The sequence below is a fragment of the Nuphar pumila genome, unplaced genomic scaffold (genome assembly GCF_984573655.1).
Source record: "Nuphar pumila unplaced genomic scaffold, dmNupPumi1.hap1.1 HAP1_SCAFFOLD_1382, whole genome shotgun sequence".
NCBI classification, from domain to species: Eukaryota; Viridiplantae; Streptophyta; class Magnoliopsida; order Nymphaeales; family Nymphaeaceae; genus Nuphar; species Nuphar pumila.
The window spans coordinates 3396-23595 of NW_028323660.1; the positions used below are offsets into that span (position 1 = coordinate 3396).

At 52.6% G+C, this 20200-nt stretch overlaps 1 protein-coding gene across 1 annotated transcript; it reads right to left on the bottom strand.

The window, feature by feature from the left end:
• Positions 1 to 241: 241 nt before the first annotated feature.
• LOC149809327 (uncharacterized) lies at positions 242 to 3098 on the bottom strand. The gene is made up of 5 exons (XM_089994884.1): positions 2901 to 3098; positions 2190 to 2398; positions 1703 to 1932; positions 675 to 898; positions 242 to 460 (listed from the first exon to the last, which is right to left on the bottom strand). Exons 1-5 carry the CDS (start codon positions 3096 to 3098, stop codon positions 242 to 244), a joined length of 1080 nt encoding a protein of 359 aa, XP_089851010.1.
• Positions 3099 to 20200: the final 17102 nt, after the last annotated feature.

A 20200-nucleotide genomic window follows, 5' to 3' on the forward strand; every position in this document is an offset into this window, starting at 1 on the left:
AACGTGACCGGTGCAGGCACCTGGTATCCAAACGTGTTGCAAATGCAAAACTTCCAAGTTGCCGTGCATGACTAAACAAGGCCAAAACAATGCTCGCGCCTGCCTACGTGCCATAAATATGTTGAAGCACCCTCCAAACAATCGGGTTTGTTCATTAAATTGCATGTGCATCATGAATACTCGGCCACCGCCAATAAAAATCATGGTTTGGCCATGCACCCGTCGACACAAACTCGCGACTCTACTCCAGGCCGAAGCCCTCTGCATTCATGATCGCCAGACGGAGGCGGTCCAGCATTTTCTCGTGCGAGTTGTACTCTGGCAGCAGCAGCGTGTTGAAGCACGTATGAGAGGTTGGAAGCTTGTGGGAGTCCGGCCCGTCCCGCTGAATGAGGCATTTTAGGTTGCCCAGACCACCGATGGGAGAGCGGTCCGATCCTGCACAGCAACCGGAAAATGTCTTTGCATCTTCAAGCGCGCATGTCTCACAATCGTCTCATGACTAGCAACGAGTGCCAACGTACTTGCTAGTTGCATATCCTCGGACGGCCTCCAGGTCACGACAACAGGGACCACACACACCCGTGTTCGCTGCCACAGTGATTCAGCAGTGCTGACTGGAAGGGAAGCGCAATGAATGCCAGCATACACCACTGCAGGTTCAAAACACGCACCCGTGAAAAACTGAGAAACATGCGCTTCTCTGCCAAGGTGAAGGTGTTTTCAGCTATTTCCCACAGCCAGACGATGGCTGGGGTTTCACTAGTGTAGCCGCCCTCGTACTTTGCGTGCCGCTTGAGGGCCGCAAAGTCGAGGTTCGGGTTGCCACAAACCAGGCGTTCCTTCTCTGCGGGACTGAAGAGTGTGATAGCAGGGCCCTTGTATAGCATCATGAAACCTGCACCCGCCAAATCAGGTGAGCTAGTTATCTTCACTACCAACTGTACAGCATCATGCTTATCATTCCCAGGTAGAAAAAACGGCCTCCGTTCCGCCATTCTGCGACCTGCAATGGCACACACAGCAACCAAAAGACGACCTCATGTAAAAGAGCTTGCACAACTTCATGCCATTTGTGGACATGCGTAGGGCGATGCAGCAGGGCATTCTAAGCATGGCCATCTACGCCGTCCATGAGCAGTTCCACCGGCGCCGCACAAAAAAAAACCTCCCGCCGTGCACCGAGAGAAAACACAGACATCCGTCGCGCCAGCAAGAAGGCAAGCGACCTAAATAGCTGTAGGTGAATCTGCCATGAAGAGGGGGCAGGTCAATGCAGACAACAGTGTTTCAAAACTGCATCACACACTGCACGTAAACACAATCGTCGTAACGGAACAATCGGAGGGTATGGTGGGCATTACAAGAAGGCCACCAAGCATCAAATCATTGGGTGCAGCTTCTTAACACCTGCAGTGCAGCAAACGACTGGCAAAGCGTAAGGATACCAACAGCTTTCTGGCAACCATCTTGCGACCCGCTTCTTCGCAAACAAGACAAGAAGGGGTGCTGGCTGCATGTGAACATCAAATTTTGAAACAGAGAACGCCAGCTGTTGGCTGGCGACTACCCACATCCGATAGTTCTGCAGGTGATTAAACTGACAAAACGACGGGTGCTAAATCACACCGCCGCGTCTCTATACAGCAGTCTGCCCGCTGCGTCATCGTACACTGCCATGCACCGTCATCAGAGCGCGCACCCTCGCGGAACGCGTTGTACTGCTCCTCTACCGATTTAACGAGCACCCAGTCCACATACTTGTCGACAAAATCACGACGGTTCTCCTCCGTGACTGGGATGTTCATGCCGTCCTCCACAAGCTCGATGACTTGCACAACCCCCCCGACCTCATCCTCGATCGCAAATGTTTGGCAGAACACCTCCTCCACAGTCCCAGGCCCATTGTACTCCAGCAACTGCCGCAGTGACCTGCATTCGCTCTCTCTTTCGTTTGCCCCATTTCAATCCTTTGCTCAAAAAGAGCTCAAGCGCGTGACATCTCACCAATGATCTTGCCCAGCAGACACGGGTAAGGCAGGCCGTTGACTGACATAAACCAAGTGAATGACTTCATTTCTATATCGGATATCAGTAGACCAGTTGGCTACAGCAATAAAGAACACAGCTTGCAACAAAGGAAGAACACCATACTGCGGGACAATCAAGGAGCTGGGCAGTAAACGCACTTGCCCACGGTAGGCTGGAAGCGCTCCATGTCGGTGAGGCCGACTGAAAGACCACACATCTTGCGGTACAGTGCAATTGGGAGAGGGAAGTCGAGAAGCACAAAGTTGTAGATGGCAAGCCCCACCACCAGCCCCAGAAGCTTGAAGTCGCTCATGGATTCCCAGGCCCACCGGTTGAACCAGTACGTGCGGGACTCCGGGTAAAAACCCTGCACTTGCAGCCAAATCAGTCGTTTGCATTCAGTGGCTTTGCCAACTACGCATGTGATGGCAACACCCTTGAAGAGTAGCACAGCAGGGCAAACCATGCCATGATGACTTGCACCAAACTTGTTGTACATCTCGGCCATTGTCGCTGGAACATTACAACTACCAGACCTGGCAACATTGCTCATCAGTGTGCCTGTCATCTGGTCATCAGGCCACTGCCAGAACAGATCCAGAATGTGCTGCAGGCATCTCCATGGTAACTGCCGACCTGCTTGAGCCTCCCAAGTAATGCATGATTGTCGTCTGCCGACGGACTGAGACACTTTCAGCATGGGACTGCCTCGTGGGCAGCTTGCACAGTTCTGCCCCACCTTCTATACCTCTATACCTAGTAAATGTGCTGTTCAACATGCTTACATACTCCTGCATTCCCTCAAAAAGCCGCAAGTATGTATCATACAATAGAGGGCAGCAGCAGGCTCCTCCGAGGCTGACGCGCACCAAAAGTCCGTAGTCGGGGCACAGTAGCTCGGTGACTAGCAGCTGGAAAAACTCCTTCTTCACCCCTCCAGCGTCAATGCCATCCTCGCCAATGAAATGCACTCGCAGTGGCTTGAAGAGGTCCTTCTTGAACTGCCTAGAGATCTCATCCATGGCATCCTCCACCAAGTGATTGCGGCGCACGCGTACGATGCACATGTCAGGGTGCGATTCCGCAACCTGCAGGAACACATATCAAGGTCACACAATGACGAATCATTCTTGGCTGTGGTTCAAGTTGCCCATTCGCAGTCACGCATGACGCGGGCAACAATGCCTGCAAGGCTGAAACGTTCACGGGCCAACGACATGGTCAAGGATGTCGTGAATAGTGTGGTCCATGATCAATGCTGGCGGCACAAGCACACAAGGAACTCTGGACAAACTCTCGCATTGTCCACATGGCTTGGTGCCTATCCTGCGCAGCCAGAAACAAAGCAAGCATGCTAAGCACAATGTATATCAACTGGAGAACCTAGAGACCTGATCTGAAATGTGAAAATTTCGTATAGGCTGCGGCAGCACACTGTGAACCCAAAGCACAAAGGACTGCTTTTGATGGCATGCAAGCCAGCCTCAACAGGTGTTGGCAAGCATCGTTGCAGATCAAAAACGGTATTCACAGGGTGAGGGTGTGCGAGGTTGGTGATGCCTTGGCCAGAGCGGGAAGGTTAAATGCTCCTCGAGCAGGAAGGAAAGCAATGGGGTGCACGAGGCGCACATGACAGACACAAGGAGGTGGCAGCTGCAGCGAAGCGGCGCGGCGGATGCTGGCATCATGCGACACGTCCTTGGCGAGGTTGCGGCGCTCCATTTCTGTTGCCGGCTCTCCCCTCCCAGAGGTGCCGACCCCGTAATCCCCCGTGGTGCCACTGCCGCTGTGACTGGACGGCGGTGACGAGGCGGCGGAGCGGCCTGCGCGGCCGAAGAGCCGCTGGATCTGGCGGATCATCGTGTTTGTGCGAGGCTTGTCTTTTGCCTGTGTCTCCTGCAGTGCGTTGCGTTGCATCTCCATGCGCAGGCGCATCTTTGCGGTCGGCGCGACTATCTCTGTGTCTCCCATCTCCTTGTGCTTCTTGTAATGCGAGTACAGCGCCTCAAGGCGAGACTCGGCCACTGTCTGCTCCATCTGCATCTTTGCCTCCACCTGCACAGGGCCGACACCATTTCACACATGCAGTTATCAGATCAATCAATGATGCTGATGATGACTTCCTGCCTGGTTGCTTGTTGAATTTATCCCTTCCTGCTTGGAGAGATTTGTCACCAACGCGCTGCATCGACTCATGCAGAGGCAATGCTGTGACGTGCCGGCGCGATCTCTGAAGTATAGGCTCGTGCGAGCAGCCGCACATTTATGACAGGCTTGCCTGTCTTGACCGCTGACGTTCGATCACCTGTATTCTTTCGAACGTTAATACTTGGTGGCTTTTAGCCCGAGCCATAGTTCTTGCGCTTCCCTGTGTGATGTCATGATCGGTATGGTTCTTGCTTCTTGATTCTTGTCTCTAGTGCTGCACTTCGTTCTGACACTTTCTGGTCTATTGATTGAGCCCCTCCCACCCTACATCCGCTGAACCGCACCTGAAGTAGCCGTGTCTTGGCCTTGGCATCGAGCAGGAAGGGGAACGAGCAGAAGGAGAAGGGGCCGTTGCTTGTGGTGGCACTTCGTGGGTCGGCGTTCTGGCTCTGGCGCCACGCCACGTAGTGGTCTTGCATATCCATCTTCTCCGAAATGAGCGAGTTGTAAAAAGCCTCGGGTGGCAGGGTCATGTGGACCATGTTAGCCTCCTCGACCTTTGCCAGCACCTTGATTGCATTCATCACCGCCAGCGAGAGCTTCTTGGTCACCTGGAGCACACGCCTTGCTTTCATTCAAGCTGCCGCGCGCCTTTACTTCTATCGATGGGACATTCATTGATGCAGACACCGCTCACTGCGACTGTTGACATGGAGGACGCAAGGTCTGTAGCAAAATGAGGCAACGCACAGATTGCCATTGTCGATACCAATACATCCTCAACGAAACCGGCCTCTCTGAGAACCACTAACCAGCAAGCGATCATGTCATTCCACATCAGCACACAGACGAACAGCAAAGAAAGGGAGGCTTGACTAGCTATCACAACCAATTGCTGAAGGTCAATGTAGAGAAATTCTATTTTGGACTGACGCCGATCTAATGGCGGCGCACCTGCAGCTCTTGTGTGGTGTAGCTTTGAAGCGGCTTGACCACGCAGTCCTCGAGCAGCTTGCCAGGGTAAGTGGACCACCAGCGGACCAGCAGGTGCTGACAGGATGGTGGGGATGCGAGGACTGCCGCGCAGAGCTTGGGGAGGCACAGCTTTGCAAACGTGTGCTCCATGAGGCAGGGGTTCTGCACTGCAGCCTGCAAGCGCGGCATATGCTTAGTCAAGCAAGGACTACACAGACTTAGACAAGCAAAGTCCGCACAGCTGATGAGCCGTATTTCCATCCATCGACCAGCATCTTTGTTCGATGGTCAAACTTCCCATGGAGATGCATTACCCGGAAATGAAAGGCGAATCACCCCTCTTCACGGATAGTTCTCTCACGGCATTGTATGACAATGCACAGGTGAGACAAAGAAGGTTCAAGAAAAGCGCCACACCAGCAAGACTTGCGCTCGCTCGTTCGTGCCAAGCAGCTTGACATTCTTTTGGATGTCGTCCGCCAGCTTGCTCAGAGCCTTCTTCATCTCCTCGCGCACGGTGTTTTCCATTGACTGCATGCGTTCGCGTGCAGGCTGACTCAAGGGCGCCCGGGCGCCCTCCTTAGCAGGCTTGTAGAGCTCCAAAAGCCGAGTGTTGATGATGTCGAGCTGTTCGACGTCAAGGCGAGTGCCCGAAGCGGTGCCAAACGCGGCTGAGATAGCTGTGGCGTTGCCGAAAATCATCGCAATCGACGTCGTAATCTGTTTCAAGTGGTGCGCTTCAACACGCGAATCGGTCAAACCGCCCTTCACGTCGTCCTCAGCACGCTGGATCAGCGCACAAAGCTGAGTCAGGAGCGAAGGCGGTTCCGATTCAACCTGCTCGTTGGGCCCGCGGATGAGGAACGCAGAGCAGTTTCCGCGGGCAACGATGCTGTGCACGATGGGATGCGTGTTGAGCACGCCTTCTCTGATGACGCCCGCTGGGCCGGGCAGCACGATGGGCACGGGCCAGCAGTAGTGGCCTGTGCGGGCGCCGTCGGCGGGCTCGGCGGCTGCGGCGGCGGCTGCATCGACGGCTGCGGCGTTTTGCAGAGTGTCGTGGTGGACTCGGGTGGCTGAGCGCGCGGACGAGGCTGAGTCAGGGGACATGGAGGCGACCACCGGAGGTGCATGCTTCAATGGAATTGCCACCTACAGCAAGCAAACACGTCAAGGCCCTGCTGGCGATGCACTGCATGTAGCATGTGCGCTGCATGATTTGCGCACACAACGTTGCAGTGTCGGTGTGGCGTAAGCTTCAGCCACTAGCCAACCGTGCGACAGCAGCCGGCAACGTGCAAGAGACGTCTGCTGCACCGAGCGACATCACATTCAATCAGCGCTCATGGGCCTCAGTCTACAAAGACGGTGCTTGTATGTGTACACCCAGACACTGCCGCAAAAAGCAAGTAACGCCGATCCTGCGGTTAGGGTTCTTCACAAACATTTGAACCTGTACAAATCGCATGACCGGTGCCACGGGAAATTAGCGAGCATGTCGAAATTCAAACAAGGTAACAATGCAGTAGGAACTGAAAGATTAACCATTCCTTAATTGATTTTTCTTATCTGGATTATAGCTTGTTGAGACCGAGGAACAGCGCACCTGGGGGTCACGGGCGAACTGCGAATTGGCAAAGGAGCCCGAGGCATAGACTTGGCCAGTTCTTGAGAGGAACAGGGTGTGCGACTTGCCGGCTGCCACCTGCACAATCGCAGCGCCATCCAGGGTTCGCACGCGATTCGGCACGGGGGAGTCTTGCTCCGAACCAAGGCCCAGCTGACCATAGGTGTTCGCGCCAAATGCGTAAACGTTCTTGGGACACACTGCGACTGTGTGCTTGGCGCCTGCAGCAACCTGTACAATGCAAAAGCTTTTACATGCCATGCTGCGACTAACATACACAGCCCAGATATAACAGTGTTGCTGAGGAACAGTTCAGTGCGATTGGAACTCCCTTGCTGAGGCACTTACTGAATGCTCTCGAAGTTTTTCCCAGGCACGCATGCGCTTTTCACACTTCATGGTCTGCAACCAACGGCCAGTGTTTCAACCACCAGGACTCTCGCAGCTGCGGCAGAACAAACGATTAAAACTGATGTGAAGCATGAGTCACAGACCAGCCATGCCTCACCCTGACTATCGCTCTTTGCTCACTATCGCAATTTGCAGATCGTGAAATTTGCACGCGACACGACCACAGGAGCGTACCGAGAGGACGTCTTTGAGCTGAACCACGCGCCGAGGCGTCGATATGGCTGACGCGGTCTGACTCGGGGATTGCTTGTTTGGGGAGTCAGCCCACTCCTGGAGGCCATGAACGATCTTGTCCTCTGCAGTGCCCATGAGCCACTCGAGCGCAATCTCGACGCCGTTGTTGCCGGTCTCGAGCAGCGCAAGCTCTGCACGCTCCTTTGCAAAGCCCATCTCAATCATCTGATCAAGAAAGAGCTGGTTTAGCGACCGCCTGGCTCGCGCCTTGCCCTGTGTGCTCCTCCGCTTGTGCACCTCCTCTGCTTCATCGACGTTCAGAGGCAGCCCTAGCTGTCCGTGCGTGTTGTCACCCCACGTGAACAGGAAGCCATTGGTGGTTAATGCAATAGAGTGTGTGTTTCCTGCAAGCAAAGGCAGCAACGTCGCATGCACGGTGATGTGACGACCACACCTCCTGTAGCAAGGTTGCCAAATCTGCGTACACAGGCAACTCGCTGGTTGCAATGTCACTGCAAATGTCAAGGGCGAACATTCCGTGTCAGCAGTTCCAGATGGACTGCCAGACAGGTCAGGTCACCGAACAGCTATGCCAGCAACTGGCAAGATTGTCACTACGCATGTGATGTATCTTTGTACAACACGACCGCGTCCACATGGACATTCATGGCATGTCAAAACGCAACATACACATGCACATGCACGCACAAAACAATCAGCCCCTGTCCACCCTTCAGCGTCCCACGCAAGGGTGCCTCAGCGCAGCCAGCAGAAGTTGACTACCACGTGAGCGTGCATTTCTTGCAGAGTCAACAAGCAACCATGACTTCACAAAGAAATGTTGCTTGTTGCCTCTGGAGGTCACAATACGTGAGTGCAGACACACACACCCACAGCGCGTGCCTCTCTGTTCCAGGAACCCTAACATGGCAATGGAATTCTGTTGCCACCCATGCCAGTATGTCGGCTGCTGTTCGCTGGAGCGCATGAATTCGCAGCGCACAAGAGAGAGGACTGCACCTGCAGCGACCTGCTTGACTGGGATGCCCCAGAAGTTGTCCACTTTGCACGGCTGCGGCTTCTGCCGATCATCGCCGTGGCCGAGCTGCCCGCGGGAGTTATCGCCCCACGTGTACAGCGACGACTGGCTCGTCACAACCATCGTGTGGTACTTGCCGCACGCGATCTGTGTCACAGAGACCGCTGCGTCGAGCCAGCGAAGGCGCGTCGGCTTGTTCAGGAAGTTGCCCCCGTTGTAGTTCGTTGCTCCACAGCCAAGTTGCCCATGGCTGTTGTCCCCCCATACATACAGCGCCTCACCTGCTGCGACGATGTTGTGAGACGCCCCTGCTCCGACCGCTGCCACTCCCAGACTGTCCATCTCAAAAGAAGTCTCTAGAACCTGCGGCAATATAGGAGGGTGATGAGCCACGCATGGCCAACTGATTCTTCTCCGACCGATGTATGCAGATGTCAGCAACTGATGTAAATGTCAGCATCGATGCTGGCGATGGCGTTCCATTCTACTGCACTGCCACATCCAGACAGACACTCTTGGCAACTCCAACGTATAGTTTGAAAAAGGAAAAGCGTTACCGTTGCCACTACCCACGAAATAAGTGTCAGGCCCCGCTGGAACTTCACCCTGTGGCCTGACATCACGTCAGCAAAAGACACACCTTGAAGATGCTACACTACAATGACAATTCTGCTGCAAGCAGGCTGGCGCCTAATTGCGTGCTATGAAACAAGCAACCAAGCACAAGCATGCCAAGCCAGCAATTCGTCGGTTCCAATTTCGCAGAAACCAGGCCTCGAGACACAAGTGGTCCCAAACCAGCTACCCCGGACCATCCCATAATCGTGTCCACAAATGATTCCCAAATGCGCCTGGATGTGCCAGCGCTACGAAAGGACACAGCATCATCAGCAAACCAGTGCAACAGTCGAGGGGACACCAGGTAGGAACAGACCTCCTCTGGCTGGTTGGAGGACTCCGCAGTGCCACGACCCAGCTGCCCGCAGGCGTTGGAACCCCACGTGCAAACTTTTCCCTCCGCGGTGATGGCAATTGTGTGATTGTGGCCAAACGTCACAGACGACCACCGCTGAGGGCCCTGGACGGCTTTGCTCTGGGAGACCATGGCACCCTGAGGCTCCACCCCAAGCTGACCGTATGTGTTGTCTCCGCACACCCACGCATTCTCTTGCATGCTTGTCTTGAGCAACGGGGTGCGTGGGGACACGCAGAAGGCCTCGGCATACTCATACTCCTGCAGCCAGTCCTTTCTTTGTAGCAGAACCAATTTAACATTTGCATGTCCGCTTAGCTGCGACACGGCAATCACAAACTTGCCGAAATGGTGCATGGTGTGAGTGGATTACGGAGATCGGACAGTCCACCCAACTACCCAGGTGCTGCGCGCCACCTTGGAGAGCCGCTGCCCCGTCACAAACAGCATGCTACCCCATGACCTTGCTTGGTGATCGACATGCCAGATGAACACTACACACAGCCCCAAGTGTGCAGCCGTCAATTTGCGACCCATTCATGATGCGTGGCATGTACTAACATACTATACAACGCCATTGATAAACCAATCCAAGCGGGCTAGCTGATTGGTTGCGTTGTTCGTTGGTTAGCTCACCAAGCTAGCACGCTTGGGTTGGTCGATCAAGTTGCGTTCTGTTTTTCGCACGTTTTCGAGCTTCCGTACCATGCATCATGAACGGGTCGCGAATTGAGGCTGCACACTTGCAGACTGTGCATGATTTTACTCTAGCCTGCTGCGACAGTGATGGACGACACCAGTACAGGGCAAATAAAACCGTGGCTTGGGACGAGGGGGAGACGCTTGTGGCTATTTTGTGACGTTGACGTGACAACTACCGAAAATTACGTCAATATTTGAAAGCATTGCGCTTCAGCGTTACTGTGCAAGCTTTGTCCCACTGTGGGAGCATATTAGTTGCGTTGTTCATTGGTTCGCTCACCGAAACGATGCCCCGCCCATAGACAAGCAGTGTTACAATTCAATACAACCATGGCAAATCGATGCAAGTCGCAATGCAGGAAAAAATCGCAGAGCTGCGTTGGACACCAAGTGAAGACGGTTGGTGCCTGAATTACATATGCCTACAACTTCATCGACCGAATCACAACATAGTGTTTCAGAAAGAAACAGTCGAGTAAAGTGAGATTGCTGAGTGGTAAGCTCAGCCCGGCACAGGCGATGATTGCTATTCCATGTCTCAACTGCTGCAACCGTAATTCCCACAATTCGTGCCAACACGCAACCGCTCAATCCGACGACGTTGCATGGAAAACGTACCTCGCTTTCAAGTACACGCTTTGTCCGTGGGCCAATGGCAATTGGCTTGATCCGATTGTGCTCCAAGCCATCCATGATTGCTGTCACGACGGCCAGTTCACCTGGATTGCACCATCATCAGTACACCCTGAGCTTCTCAATATGTTATTGAAGTGGAAGCAAAAGACGCGGCGTTAACCCGTATGGTCTCGCGAAAAAGGGTCCTCTGTTTTGATGCTACAGGACAGAAGACTGACCAACAATTGCACAAACCAGACCCCACACCATGTAGATGTGAATTACGAACGGAGTGAATGCAGCAAGTTTATTCTGATGACAATCGAAGCGCATGTTTAGGTTTTGGTGTCCTATCTATGTGACCTACGTGCCTACGAAAACGTTTCCTACGATGTACGTGAAACGCGATGTGACTGGGTTGGACATTACGCTCAATGACCCATCCCACGGCATGGGACATGGTTTGTTCAAACATCGAAGGCTTGACAATCTGTAGGTTTCCAATTCCTCTGCCACAGCATGGTCTGTTGTCAGCTCAGATTAGGTGCATTCAAGGTTCTGGAAGGAGTGTCCGAGTGTATCTAGCTATGGCAGTCAGACGGCCCCGTAGCGGACTGAGCAAGTCGAAGAAAGGAGGGGCTGACGCTAGCAAAGTCAAGGGAATCAAGTCCGATGCTGCATGGACAGCTGCTATGCGTAAATCGGAACGGTGCTACGTGGTTGTGCACGTCCTTGCGGTGCCGTCCCTCTTCTTGTGATTGTGATTATTTCACTTCTTTTATTCTGACGTTGCATTCGGGGTCTCGTTTTTATGCAGATACTATGCCAGTTTCGGCGCTTCATCTTCTAGATTGTTGTGACATCTGTGCCTGGAAATTTGTCGCCAAATTGGAAGCTTGCGTAAGCTCGTCATATCGCTGGTTTGTTCTATGCATTCCGCTTAGATACTGCGTTTGCTCTTGTGTAGCGTATCTACATGTAGCAACCCTGCAGTCCCTCTTCGGGAGTACATGGGTTTGCTCCTACTGATCCCTCTACTCTCATTGTCTCGATAAGTGTAGAAAACACTAGTCCTCAAGACGTCATGCTTCTGCGCGGAATTTAGCACGCCCATGCATGCATTGGTCACCCGAAGGCGAGATCACCTACAATTCTTCAGTGACAGAGGCTCCGGGGGGTAACGGTCACTTCGAGGCAGCGAATTCCTCGTTTTTTGTTTATCGAATAAAGTCTAATGACTTCTCGCCCTGATATTGCAACCAGTCGTGCAGTTCCAGATTTGCATCAGTGCAATTCCGTCCACCAAAAGATGCATCATCTTGAGGAGCCTGCTTGGGCGATTTACGAGCTGTTGAACTTCATAGTACAATGCATAAAACACGTGTATGATATTTTCTATTTGTCGTACCTGGCGCGTTCTCAACTTTCATAATCACTTCCCGTCATCTGCACCCTATCCACGCCATTGGATCGATCAACTCTGCCCAATCTTGTCAAATTGTTGCAGGCTACAACCCAAAGCAGGGCATTCAAGTCATTTTTTTCGTTGCTTTCCTCTAAGCGTGAGTTGAACGGGTTAGTGTTCGCCGAGGCCTTGGCTGAACATGTCACGGTGCGCTATCCTAGTTCCCGTTGCTGCGCACAGGCCGAAGGCATCGTGCGACGAAACCAGCAGTAAATATCTAGTAACACAGGTTTGATGTACATATGTGCATACAGCTACACAGTTGGTACCATCGGTATGCGACCTTTCCCTTATGCCTTCTCAACCCAGAAAAACTCGCAGTTGCTGCAACAATTCTGTGCCAAGCCACGATTTCGTGGCGTGGATGCCTTTATCCTGCAGCGTGAAGTAAAGAAAGAGTGCTCAATGTATCAGGATTTGCAAGAAAACTGGATGTCAACCTGCATTGGGAAAGGCATGTGCAGCGGTACTCATGAAGCCGGTGTCACGCTGCATTTGCAATGCTTTCCAGCAACGTATGTGGCTGGCTGTGGTCGGCTGTGAATGATCATTGGTAATGGTGGTGTGCATCCTCCCCCCGTTTTCGTGGCTTGTATCCTGGAATGTTCTAATCAAAGCAAGTTACCTCCTGTCTTCAGAACTTCCAAGTCCTCATCCACCTCAGCAGGTGCTCAACGCAGACGATTTCCTCATAGCATGAAGGTGCAGAGGCCACGCCACAGTACATCTGTATGCCTGCATTTAGAGGCCGTCCTTCTGTTCATCAAGCGCATGCTTGCAGGCGCTTCAACCTTTTTTACAGCGAGCCGGAGCTTTTCCCGCTGTGTTGGTCTACCACAAAGGCGAGGTGATTGAGGTGTGTCTTCAAAGCCGCAGGATGCTACCACTAGGGACCTCGTTTGCAGTATCGGCAATTACAGATTGCCATAGCATCGCAGTACAGGTTGCTTTTAGCTACTACACCAACACATTACCTGCATTGTGGCTGCACTTTCACAGCGGAAAATGTTGGTGAGTACTACCATCGCTTTAGCAGCATAATATTGCCTTGCTCCAGTTAAAAGAGCTTCGCAAGACTGAGAACTCAGCACACATTGCCATGTATCGTTAGCGAGATGCGTATGTGGCACTCACAACTGGCTTGGCTTGAGCATGCAGGAGATGGTTGGTCAAACTGTTGGATTCACAGCAGCGTCCAGGTTGGCAGCCCTCGCAGGTGCGCCAGCCGACTAGTTGCCCACGAAACGTGATAGCTGCTGGCGAGGCGAACAAAAAACACTGTTTTGCTGTACTTCATAAAGTATCACGGGTCACATGCACTACATTTGGCGTTGACATATCGGAGGATAGCCTTTGGACAGCAACAAGTGGCGCCCGATTGCGTACCTTTGTGATAGTGCAAGGTAGTGCGCACTCATTGTACGGACGATGCCATACCGGGCAGCATTCCATGGTAATTCATGTACTCCGGGATGGATCATTATGCTGGGGGGACGTTTGAGCATTGTTTGAGGTCCTGAGCGTTATGCTCAGCAACTGCAAGGACCATCATGTTCAGGAGGAGAGCCAAGAGTTGACGCAGACATTGCGACAATCTTGCACACCATGGCCGAGCCAACCAGCCAAGCGTTTGTGCTGTGAGCATTGGAGCCATGCTCTGTCAACCTATCAGCATCTGTCACAAGCAGCTTCATTGAGAGGACTGAAAGCATGCAAGGGCTGTGATTGTAATAGAATGTGAGTGGGTTGTGAAAGCTGTTGTCAGCATCTTAGCAATGTGTTTGTCGATTGCTGAATTGCCGTAGCACAACTGTGGTCAGTTTCGTGGCGGCTTTGAGATACCCATCAACATTGCTGATGCTGCAGTGAATGCTCCACGAGCCGGATCTAACGGGAAGATTTTGAAGGTCATGGTGGGCCTGGCTTTGGCGGCTGCAGGGGCTGCCGCCGCATGGTTAGCTGTGTCGTCACAACGGCAGCAACTCCAAAAACAAGAACGCATCAAGCCACGGGAGCCGGTGCTTGCTGGTGAAGAAAAAGATGATATTGACTTAGAAGCGGATGATGGTTGGGATGATGATGAGGACTGAAGACCTTGTTGAACCTTGCATCCTTGTGTTTGTTGATCGACGTCCGCTGCTCCATTACATCTAGAAGAGGCTCCTGCTTTTTGATACCCTTTCGATGCTAGACGGAAGTTGTGTGCTAGAGTTTGCGATGCTCGCTGCTTTTCATGTTCCTTGGGAATGCCAAGATGCTTCATCTGTCATGCCAAATTATTGTAGTCGATTTATTTATTGCCGAGTCAGTTTTTACCATGTATCTTGCCATTGCCGGAAGGGAGGAAAGAATGATATACCGCCGGAAGTGGAGATGCGGGGAAGCCAGATCATGCGATGGTCTGCAATCAAACTGCTGGGATGGCAACGTTACGCACGATATCTGGGCTTCTGCCTGGCGTCGGGCCATCCGTCGTGCTGGTTGCGCTTCCAGTGCGGAACCAGCATACAGCAGTCTGGTCGCTCATGGCCACTGCAATGGCGCTGCTGGTCTGCGGCGTGGCGACATTCTGGCTGTCATGCCGGAGGGCCGCATCGTTGTCTTGGATTGCGTGGTTGCGCATCCTACCGCAGCTTCCTACGTTCGTGGCGCGGCTCGTGATGCGGGTTTTGCCGTGTTGCGGGCGGAGCAGGCAAAGAGACGTCAGTTTAAGTCACATGGTCAAGACGTCGGCTACGACTTCATACCGCTTGCAGTTGAGTCGTTCGGGCGCCTTGGGCGAGAGGCTTCGCGTTTCTTGTCGGACCTAGGCGATGTGGCGGCTGCAAGTGGAGGTGTTTCGAAGGCACCATTTGTGCGCTCGGTCCGGCAAGAACTCAGCTGTGCTTTGTGCCGTGGCAACGGGAAGATGTATTACCGGTCCATGTTTTGTTTTGCACAGAATGTGGGCCGGCAGTTCATGCCGGGTTGTGAGCTGCCGGTTGATGAGGCAGGTGAGGTGTAGAGGGGTTGGTGTGTCGTGTTGTAGCGCTCCTGCTTTGCTGTCCCTTAGTCTTGTCGGCTGGCTGTTTTGATTGCCCTTTTCTTTCTTTTCTTTCTTTTCCTGTGTGTTTGGTTTTCTTTCGTGTGTTCTTGAATTGCGTCGTCCTTGTCTGCAGTTTATTTCTGCTTTGCTTTCACGCTTCGTTGTAACACATATACCGCCAGAAGGAATTTAATTATATAAGGCAGCTGTCTGTCCATATATGAGGCTCGAGCTCCATGAGGTAATCGAGGAAAAGAAGGTTGCTCGATTGAACATGGAGCCACCACTAAAATCGGCGTATGACAGTAAGCATACGCATTGCAGAAAGTCTTGTTATCATGCATCTTTGGCACCAGTGCTCTCTTGCAATCATGAGCACCCTGTCCAAGTGCGGTGCCGAGAGCACTTTGGCGCGTTGCTGCCCAGACCTACTTCATTGGCGTGTTGTTGCCACGGTCCCTGAATATAGTCACCTTCAGCGTGCTCTTCCTTCATTCTCTTTGTGATCTGGTGCTCTGCACCATTGTCCCTTTTTTCCCTGCCCACAGCCTGTGGCACAGGCGCAAACCTTCTGGCTGTCAGCAACCCTCTCACTTTGTCACACTGGTGGTCATGAGTACCATCACATTCCCGACTGAAGTCCAAATACAAGTCTCAAACAATGAATTGCACTTCGCTTGCATCAGTGTAGGTGAATTGAAGCACTTTGTGTGCGCGAAGCTCGGTCTAGATGGCGTTCGGGACTGTGGGACCATGGTGTACATAGTACATGCTGATGGCTGGCCTGGAGGATACGTAATATACACATGAAAACTGGAATCACAATGCATAGCGCTTCCTGCAGCCCACAGCAGGAGCGTCGTGTCGAGCATGCAGCAGGGACGAGCCTGGACTGTTACTCGCCGCATGTAGGCACTATGACACGTGCGAGAAAGAAGAGCAAGATCAACAGTGCAAGTCTCAAATATGCGGCGCACAAGCAGGCAACAGGTTATGATTTGGGGGCCTACTGCTAGGAACCTTGAAGCGTGCCAGCAGGAGGCGCCCACTTGTCAACCCATTCAAAAACGTCGACTTTGGCAGTGTGGACGCGCTTAAAGTGAGCCAGAAACTCTTTATTGCCTGCTTGTGCGCCGCGTATTGGAGACTCAATCAGGCCCGCACGTTTGAAGCCAAGCTCTTCAATACTCGTGGTCAACCTAGCGATCACTTCCTGGTGCACAGCGTCGCTGCGCACGACACCACCCTTGGCAACATTTGCCTGCCCTGCTTCGAACTGTGGCTTGATGAGCACCACAAGTTGAGCAGAAGGCTGGAGCACCGCAACGACGGCAAACATCACCTTGAGGACCGATATGAACGACAGGTCTAAGGTAACGAGGTCCACTAGGCACGGCAGTGCGTCCGGTGCAAGAGACCGCAGGTTGGTTCGCTCCATGACAACAACGCGAGGGTCTACACGGACCTTCTCCGCTACCTGACCGTACCCAACATCAACCCCAAACACCTGCATCAGCACCTCATATCATACACAACCAAGGAACCATGTGCAAGTGCACAGAATGGGATTGTTTTTATCGCAGGCCGACCTTAGAGAAACATGTGCGCAGATGATGTGCATGGAGGCCAACGTTTTGCCAGGCCCTGTATTTCTCTGGCCGTCATGCCTGAAAATGCATGACTTTGGGGGGCAGAATGGGCTTGAACGCCACTCTGACGAGTCACTGATGGCGACGCGGATGAGTGGATGACTGGGCTGCAAGGATCTCTCGATCTTATTTGTGATGTGAACTGTCTATGTTTTTAGGATAGTCCTAGAATGTCTGGCTGGACACATGGACACCTGAAGGACTGTCCAGAAACACCAGGGTTACGCTGCCATGTAGAAACGACACGAGCAGGGCCATTGCGTTTACCCGCATCAGATGATTCGCTCTCGTACCTTTGCCGCGCCATTTTGCAGCAGACAATCTGTGAAACCCCCCGTAGACAAGCCAGCGTCGAGTGCTGTGAGCCCAGTTACATCGATATTGAATTCCGCCAATGCCTTTTCCAGCTTCAGTCCCGCCCGGCACACAAACTTCGGGACCTCAGCCCGGATCTCCACAACTGCTGATGAGCTGACTTGCGCCCCAGCCTTTGTGACTTTCTGTTCGTCCACAAAGACTTTCCCATCGAGAATGAAACTTTGAATCACGTTCTTGCTGTATTCGGGCGCCAGCTCACAGCAAATAACGTCCAAGCGGCGTTTTATTTTCTGCGCATTCAAATCGAAGTTTGTGTCACATGTAGTGCTATCTCGGAGATACAACATCCTGGCTACAGTTTAGACTTCCATGGCTCACCACCCTTCCATGCTTCCTGGTCATGTAGCATGTAAGCAACGCATGGTTCATATAATGATGCTGACAGCTTGCAATTGTAGCGTTCGCCAATCATACTTGACCAATCGAGTGGAAATGTCATAATTAAGTGTCCCATAGGGGTCCCATAGGGGTCCCATAGGGGCCAATGCACATTGCCACCCCTGACCTTTCGGAAGTTGGTGGGTCGGCTCGCAGCAGCCAGACTTACACGCAGGAACACACAGAAAACGTAACTACCAATGTGACGTTCAATTATCTGAAAACTATCAACTCACCTTTCCCGTTGCCGTCGGCTGTGTCGAGTGGCCTTCCGCAGCATAGGGTTGGGTATCATGTGCTGAACACCTGACGGATGACGACAGCACGCATGGACGAGCCCTTTGGAAGACATCATGTGGGGAACTTTTCAAGTGCGCGCGTCGTGGAACATGTGCGCTAGCGTTAAAGAACGCAACGTGTTGCCTCGTAATGGAGAGCTGAAGTGACGTCCCAGAGCAGCTGGCACAGACGTTGCACAGAACTGGAAGCGCTAGACGAGCAGAAATACGTACTACGGGAGCATGGGACCTCAAAAACATAACTACAACACTCCCAGCATGGCTGTTATTAGACTGCATCCTTGCATAAATAGCCATGTGAAGCCCGCTCCATCGGAACGGAAAACGTACGAAGCATTCAAAATTTATATGATTTTCAATGAATGCTATTCGTTCATGCTTGTTCGTATTCGACTGCGTCGTTGTGATGGCCTATGACAAAGGTGGATTGGCGCGAAACCTCCCTCGCTCGCGCCATCTTGGGCGCGCCACGAGATTTGGGCGGATCCCCCGTGCAATTAATTGCTCGTGTAGCAGAAACACGAACATGACACATGTTCAGTGAATGATCTGAAATTGCATTCATGGTGCAGATGCTCCTAGTCTTCAGTGGATCGAAAAGGGACCGGGTTACTCATATTAGGCGCCGTGAAAGTTCAGTACCGTCCCAAGTGCTAGCCTTCTTTTGCGATCCGTGCAGGCAGTCAATGCAGGCAACAACTCACGTCATTTGTTGCCATTTCAACCTTTCGTACCAGTACTGCTGGAAGCAGCAGCCCAAACGTCATGGCCCTTGTTGTCGGCCCTGCCATCTGACGTGTCGAGATGATGAGTCTGCCTTTTTGTCTGGCAGTGAATTATCTATCTGGCACACAGCACACTCTGTAAAGCCTCACCACCATGAAGCAGTCTACAAGTGCGTTTGAAACTCATGGTATAGCAAAGAATTTTACATGCCACGGGATACCACGCCTTGGATGCCCATCAGTTCGCAAAAGGTTTGAATCAAGTGTAAGTCCAGTCCATGCCCGCCAGCCCACAACTGGTGCGACCCTCATGTCTGCCTTCGTGAAACTTTCTGTGGCAGTTCAATCTCACAACACTTTGCTTTTTCTTTGCTTTTTGATTCACTTCTGTCTACCAGGCTTGGCGACACGTGACGCGACAAGTGTTCTGTCATCCTTTGACATCCCATGGAAGAAGGCGCGCTGCGGTATGTGCAGCAATATTTGAGGCGCGTGTGGCGCGAGCATGTGCAGTCACATTGATGTTCCCGAAGCTAGCACGTGTACGCTTGCTATGCCGAGTCGCCGTTTCCGCGCCCACCTGATCTGCATGAATCTTCAAATTGCTTCTCGGCGGCAATTTCAGTCTACTAAGACAGTGATTGTGTATGACCGCATTGCAGGTCATACCAGAAGCGCAGACCCGGGCAGCCATCTCGCAAGCCCGCTTCCCATCGAATACTCGTGGGAGTCTTTAAGGGGAGATGCTGTCATCAAGCACGCCTTTCGGCACCTCCAGCTGCTGAGACACTACACAACCGCACGAGCAGCAGTATCAACATTGTTGGACACATTGCGCTTACCACACGAGGCACTATCCACTGAGGACACAGACAACATGACAGCAGTGGTGACGGCGGCTGTAGCCGGTGGACGCCCTTCGCCACAGAGCGCAGCATCAGCGCTGATAGAGCCAACATGGAGCGTCAGCGTATTTCGAGCGCATCTGGAGGGCAAAGCGAGCAACATACGTGTGCCGGCGTCGCAGCAAGAGGCGTCTGCCGTGTTCTGGTTGCACCCTAGCGCGCTGTGTGCGGGGTTTGGCATTTGCATTCTGCTGCTGGTTCGCCTGAGCCTTGGCGTCTCCGCATTTGACGTGCCTGGTGATCTTCCCTGAACCCACATCCGTGCCGCTGCACCGCAAGACAGTCCCATACGCTTGCTCCAGCATGCTGTCATGCAATGATACGCTTGGTACCATGAGAGAGACGTTTGACACTCGCTTGACAAGTATGACGTGCACGTTAGTTCACCCCCAAACGTAAATGAGGCGATGCAGCGTACGTAATGGATGGAGCTTCATGCATGGGTTATGTTGCATAGAGTTGCTGTCTTGCTCCACTACACTTGGCTGATACGTCTGGAAGGTTGCTGTTGGCCATGATATAAGAGGCACTTCAAGCGAATTAGCATTGCCAGTCAAGGGTTGTATGTCGACCACATGCGCATTTTTGTGTCACACGAGGCAGCAGCACACTTTCATGGGACCACATGTTGCAACCATGTCTAATATGCTGAGGTGGATGTGGTGCGGCATGCAGCGGCGT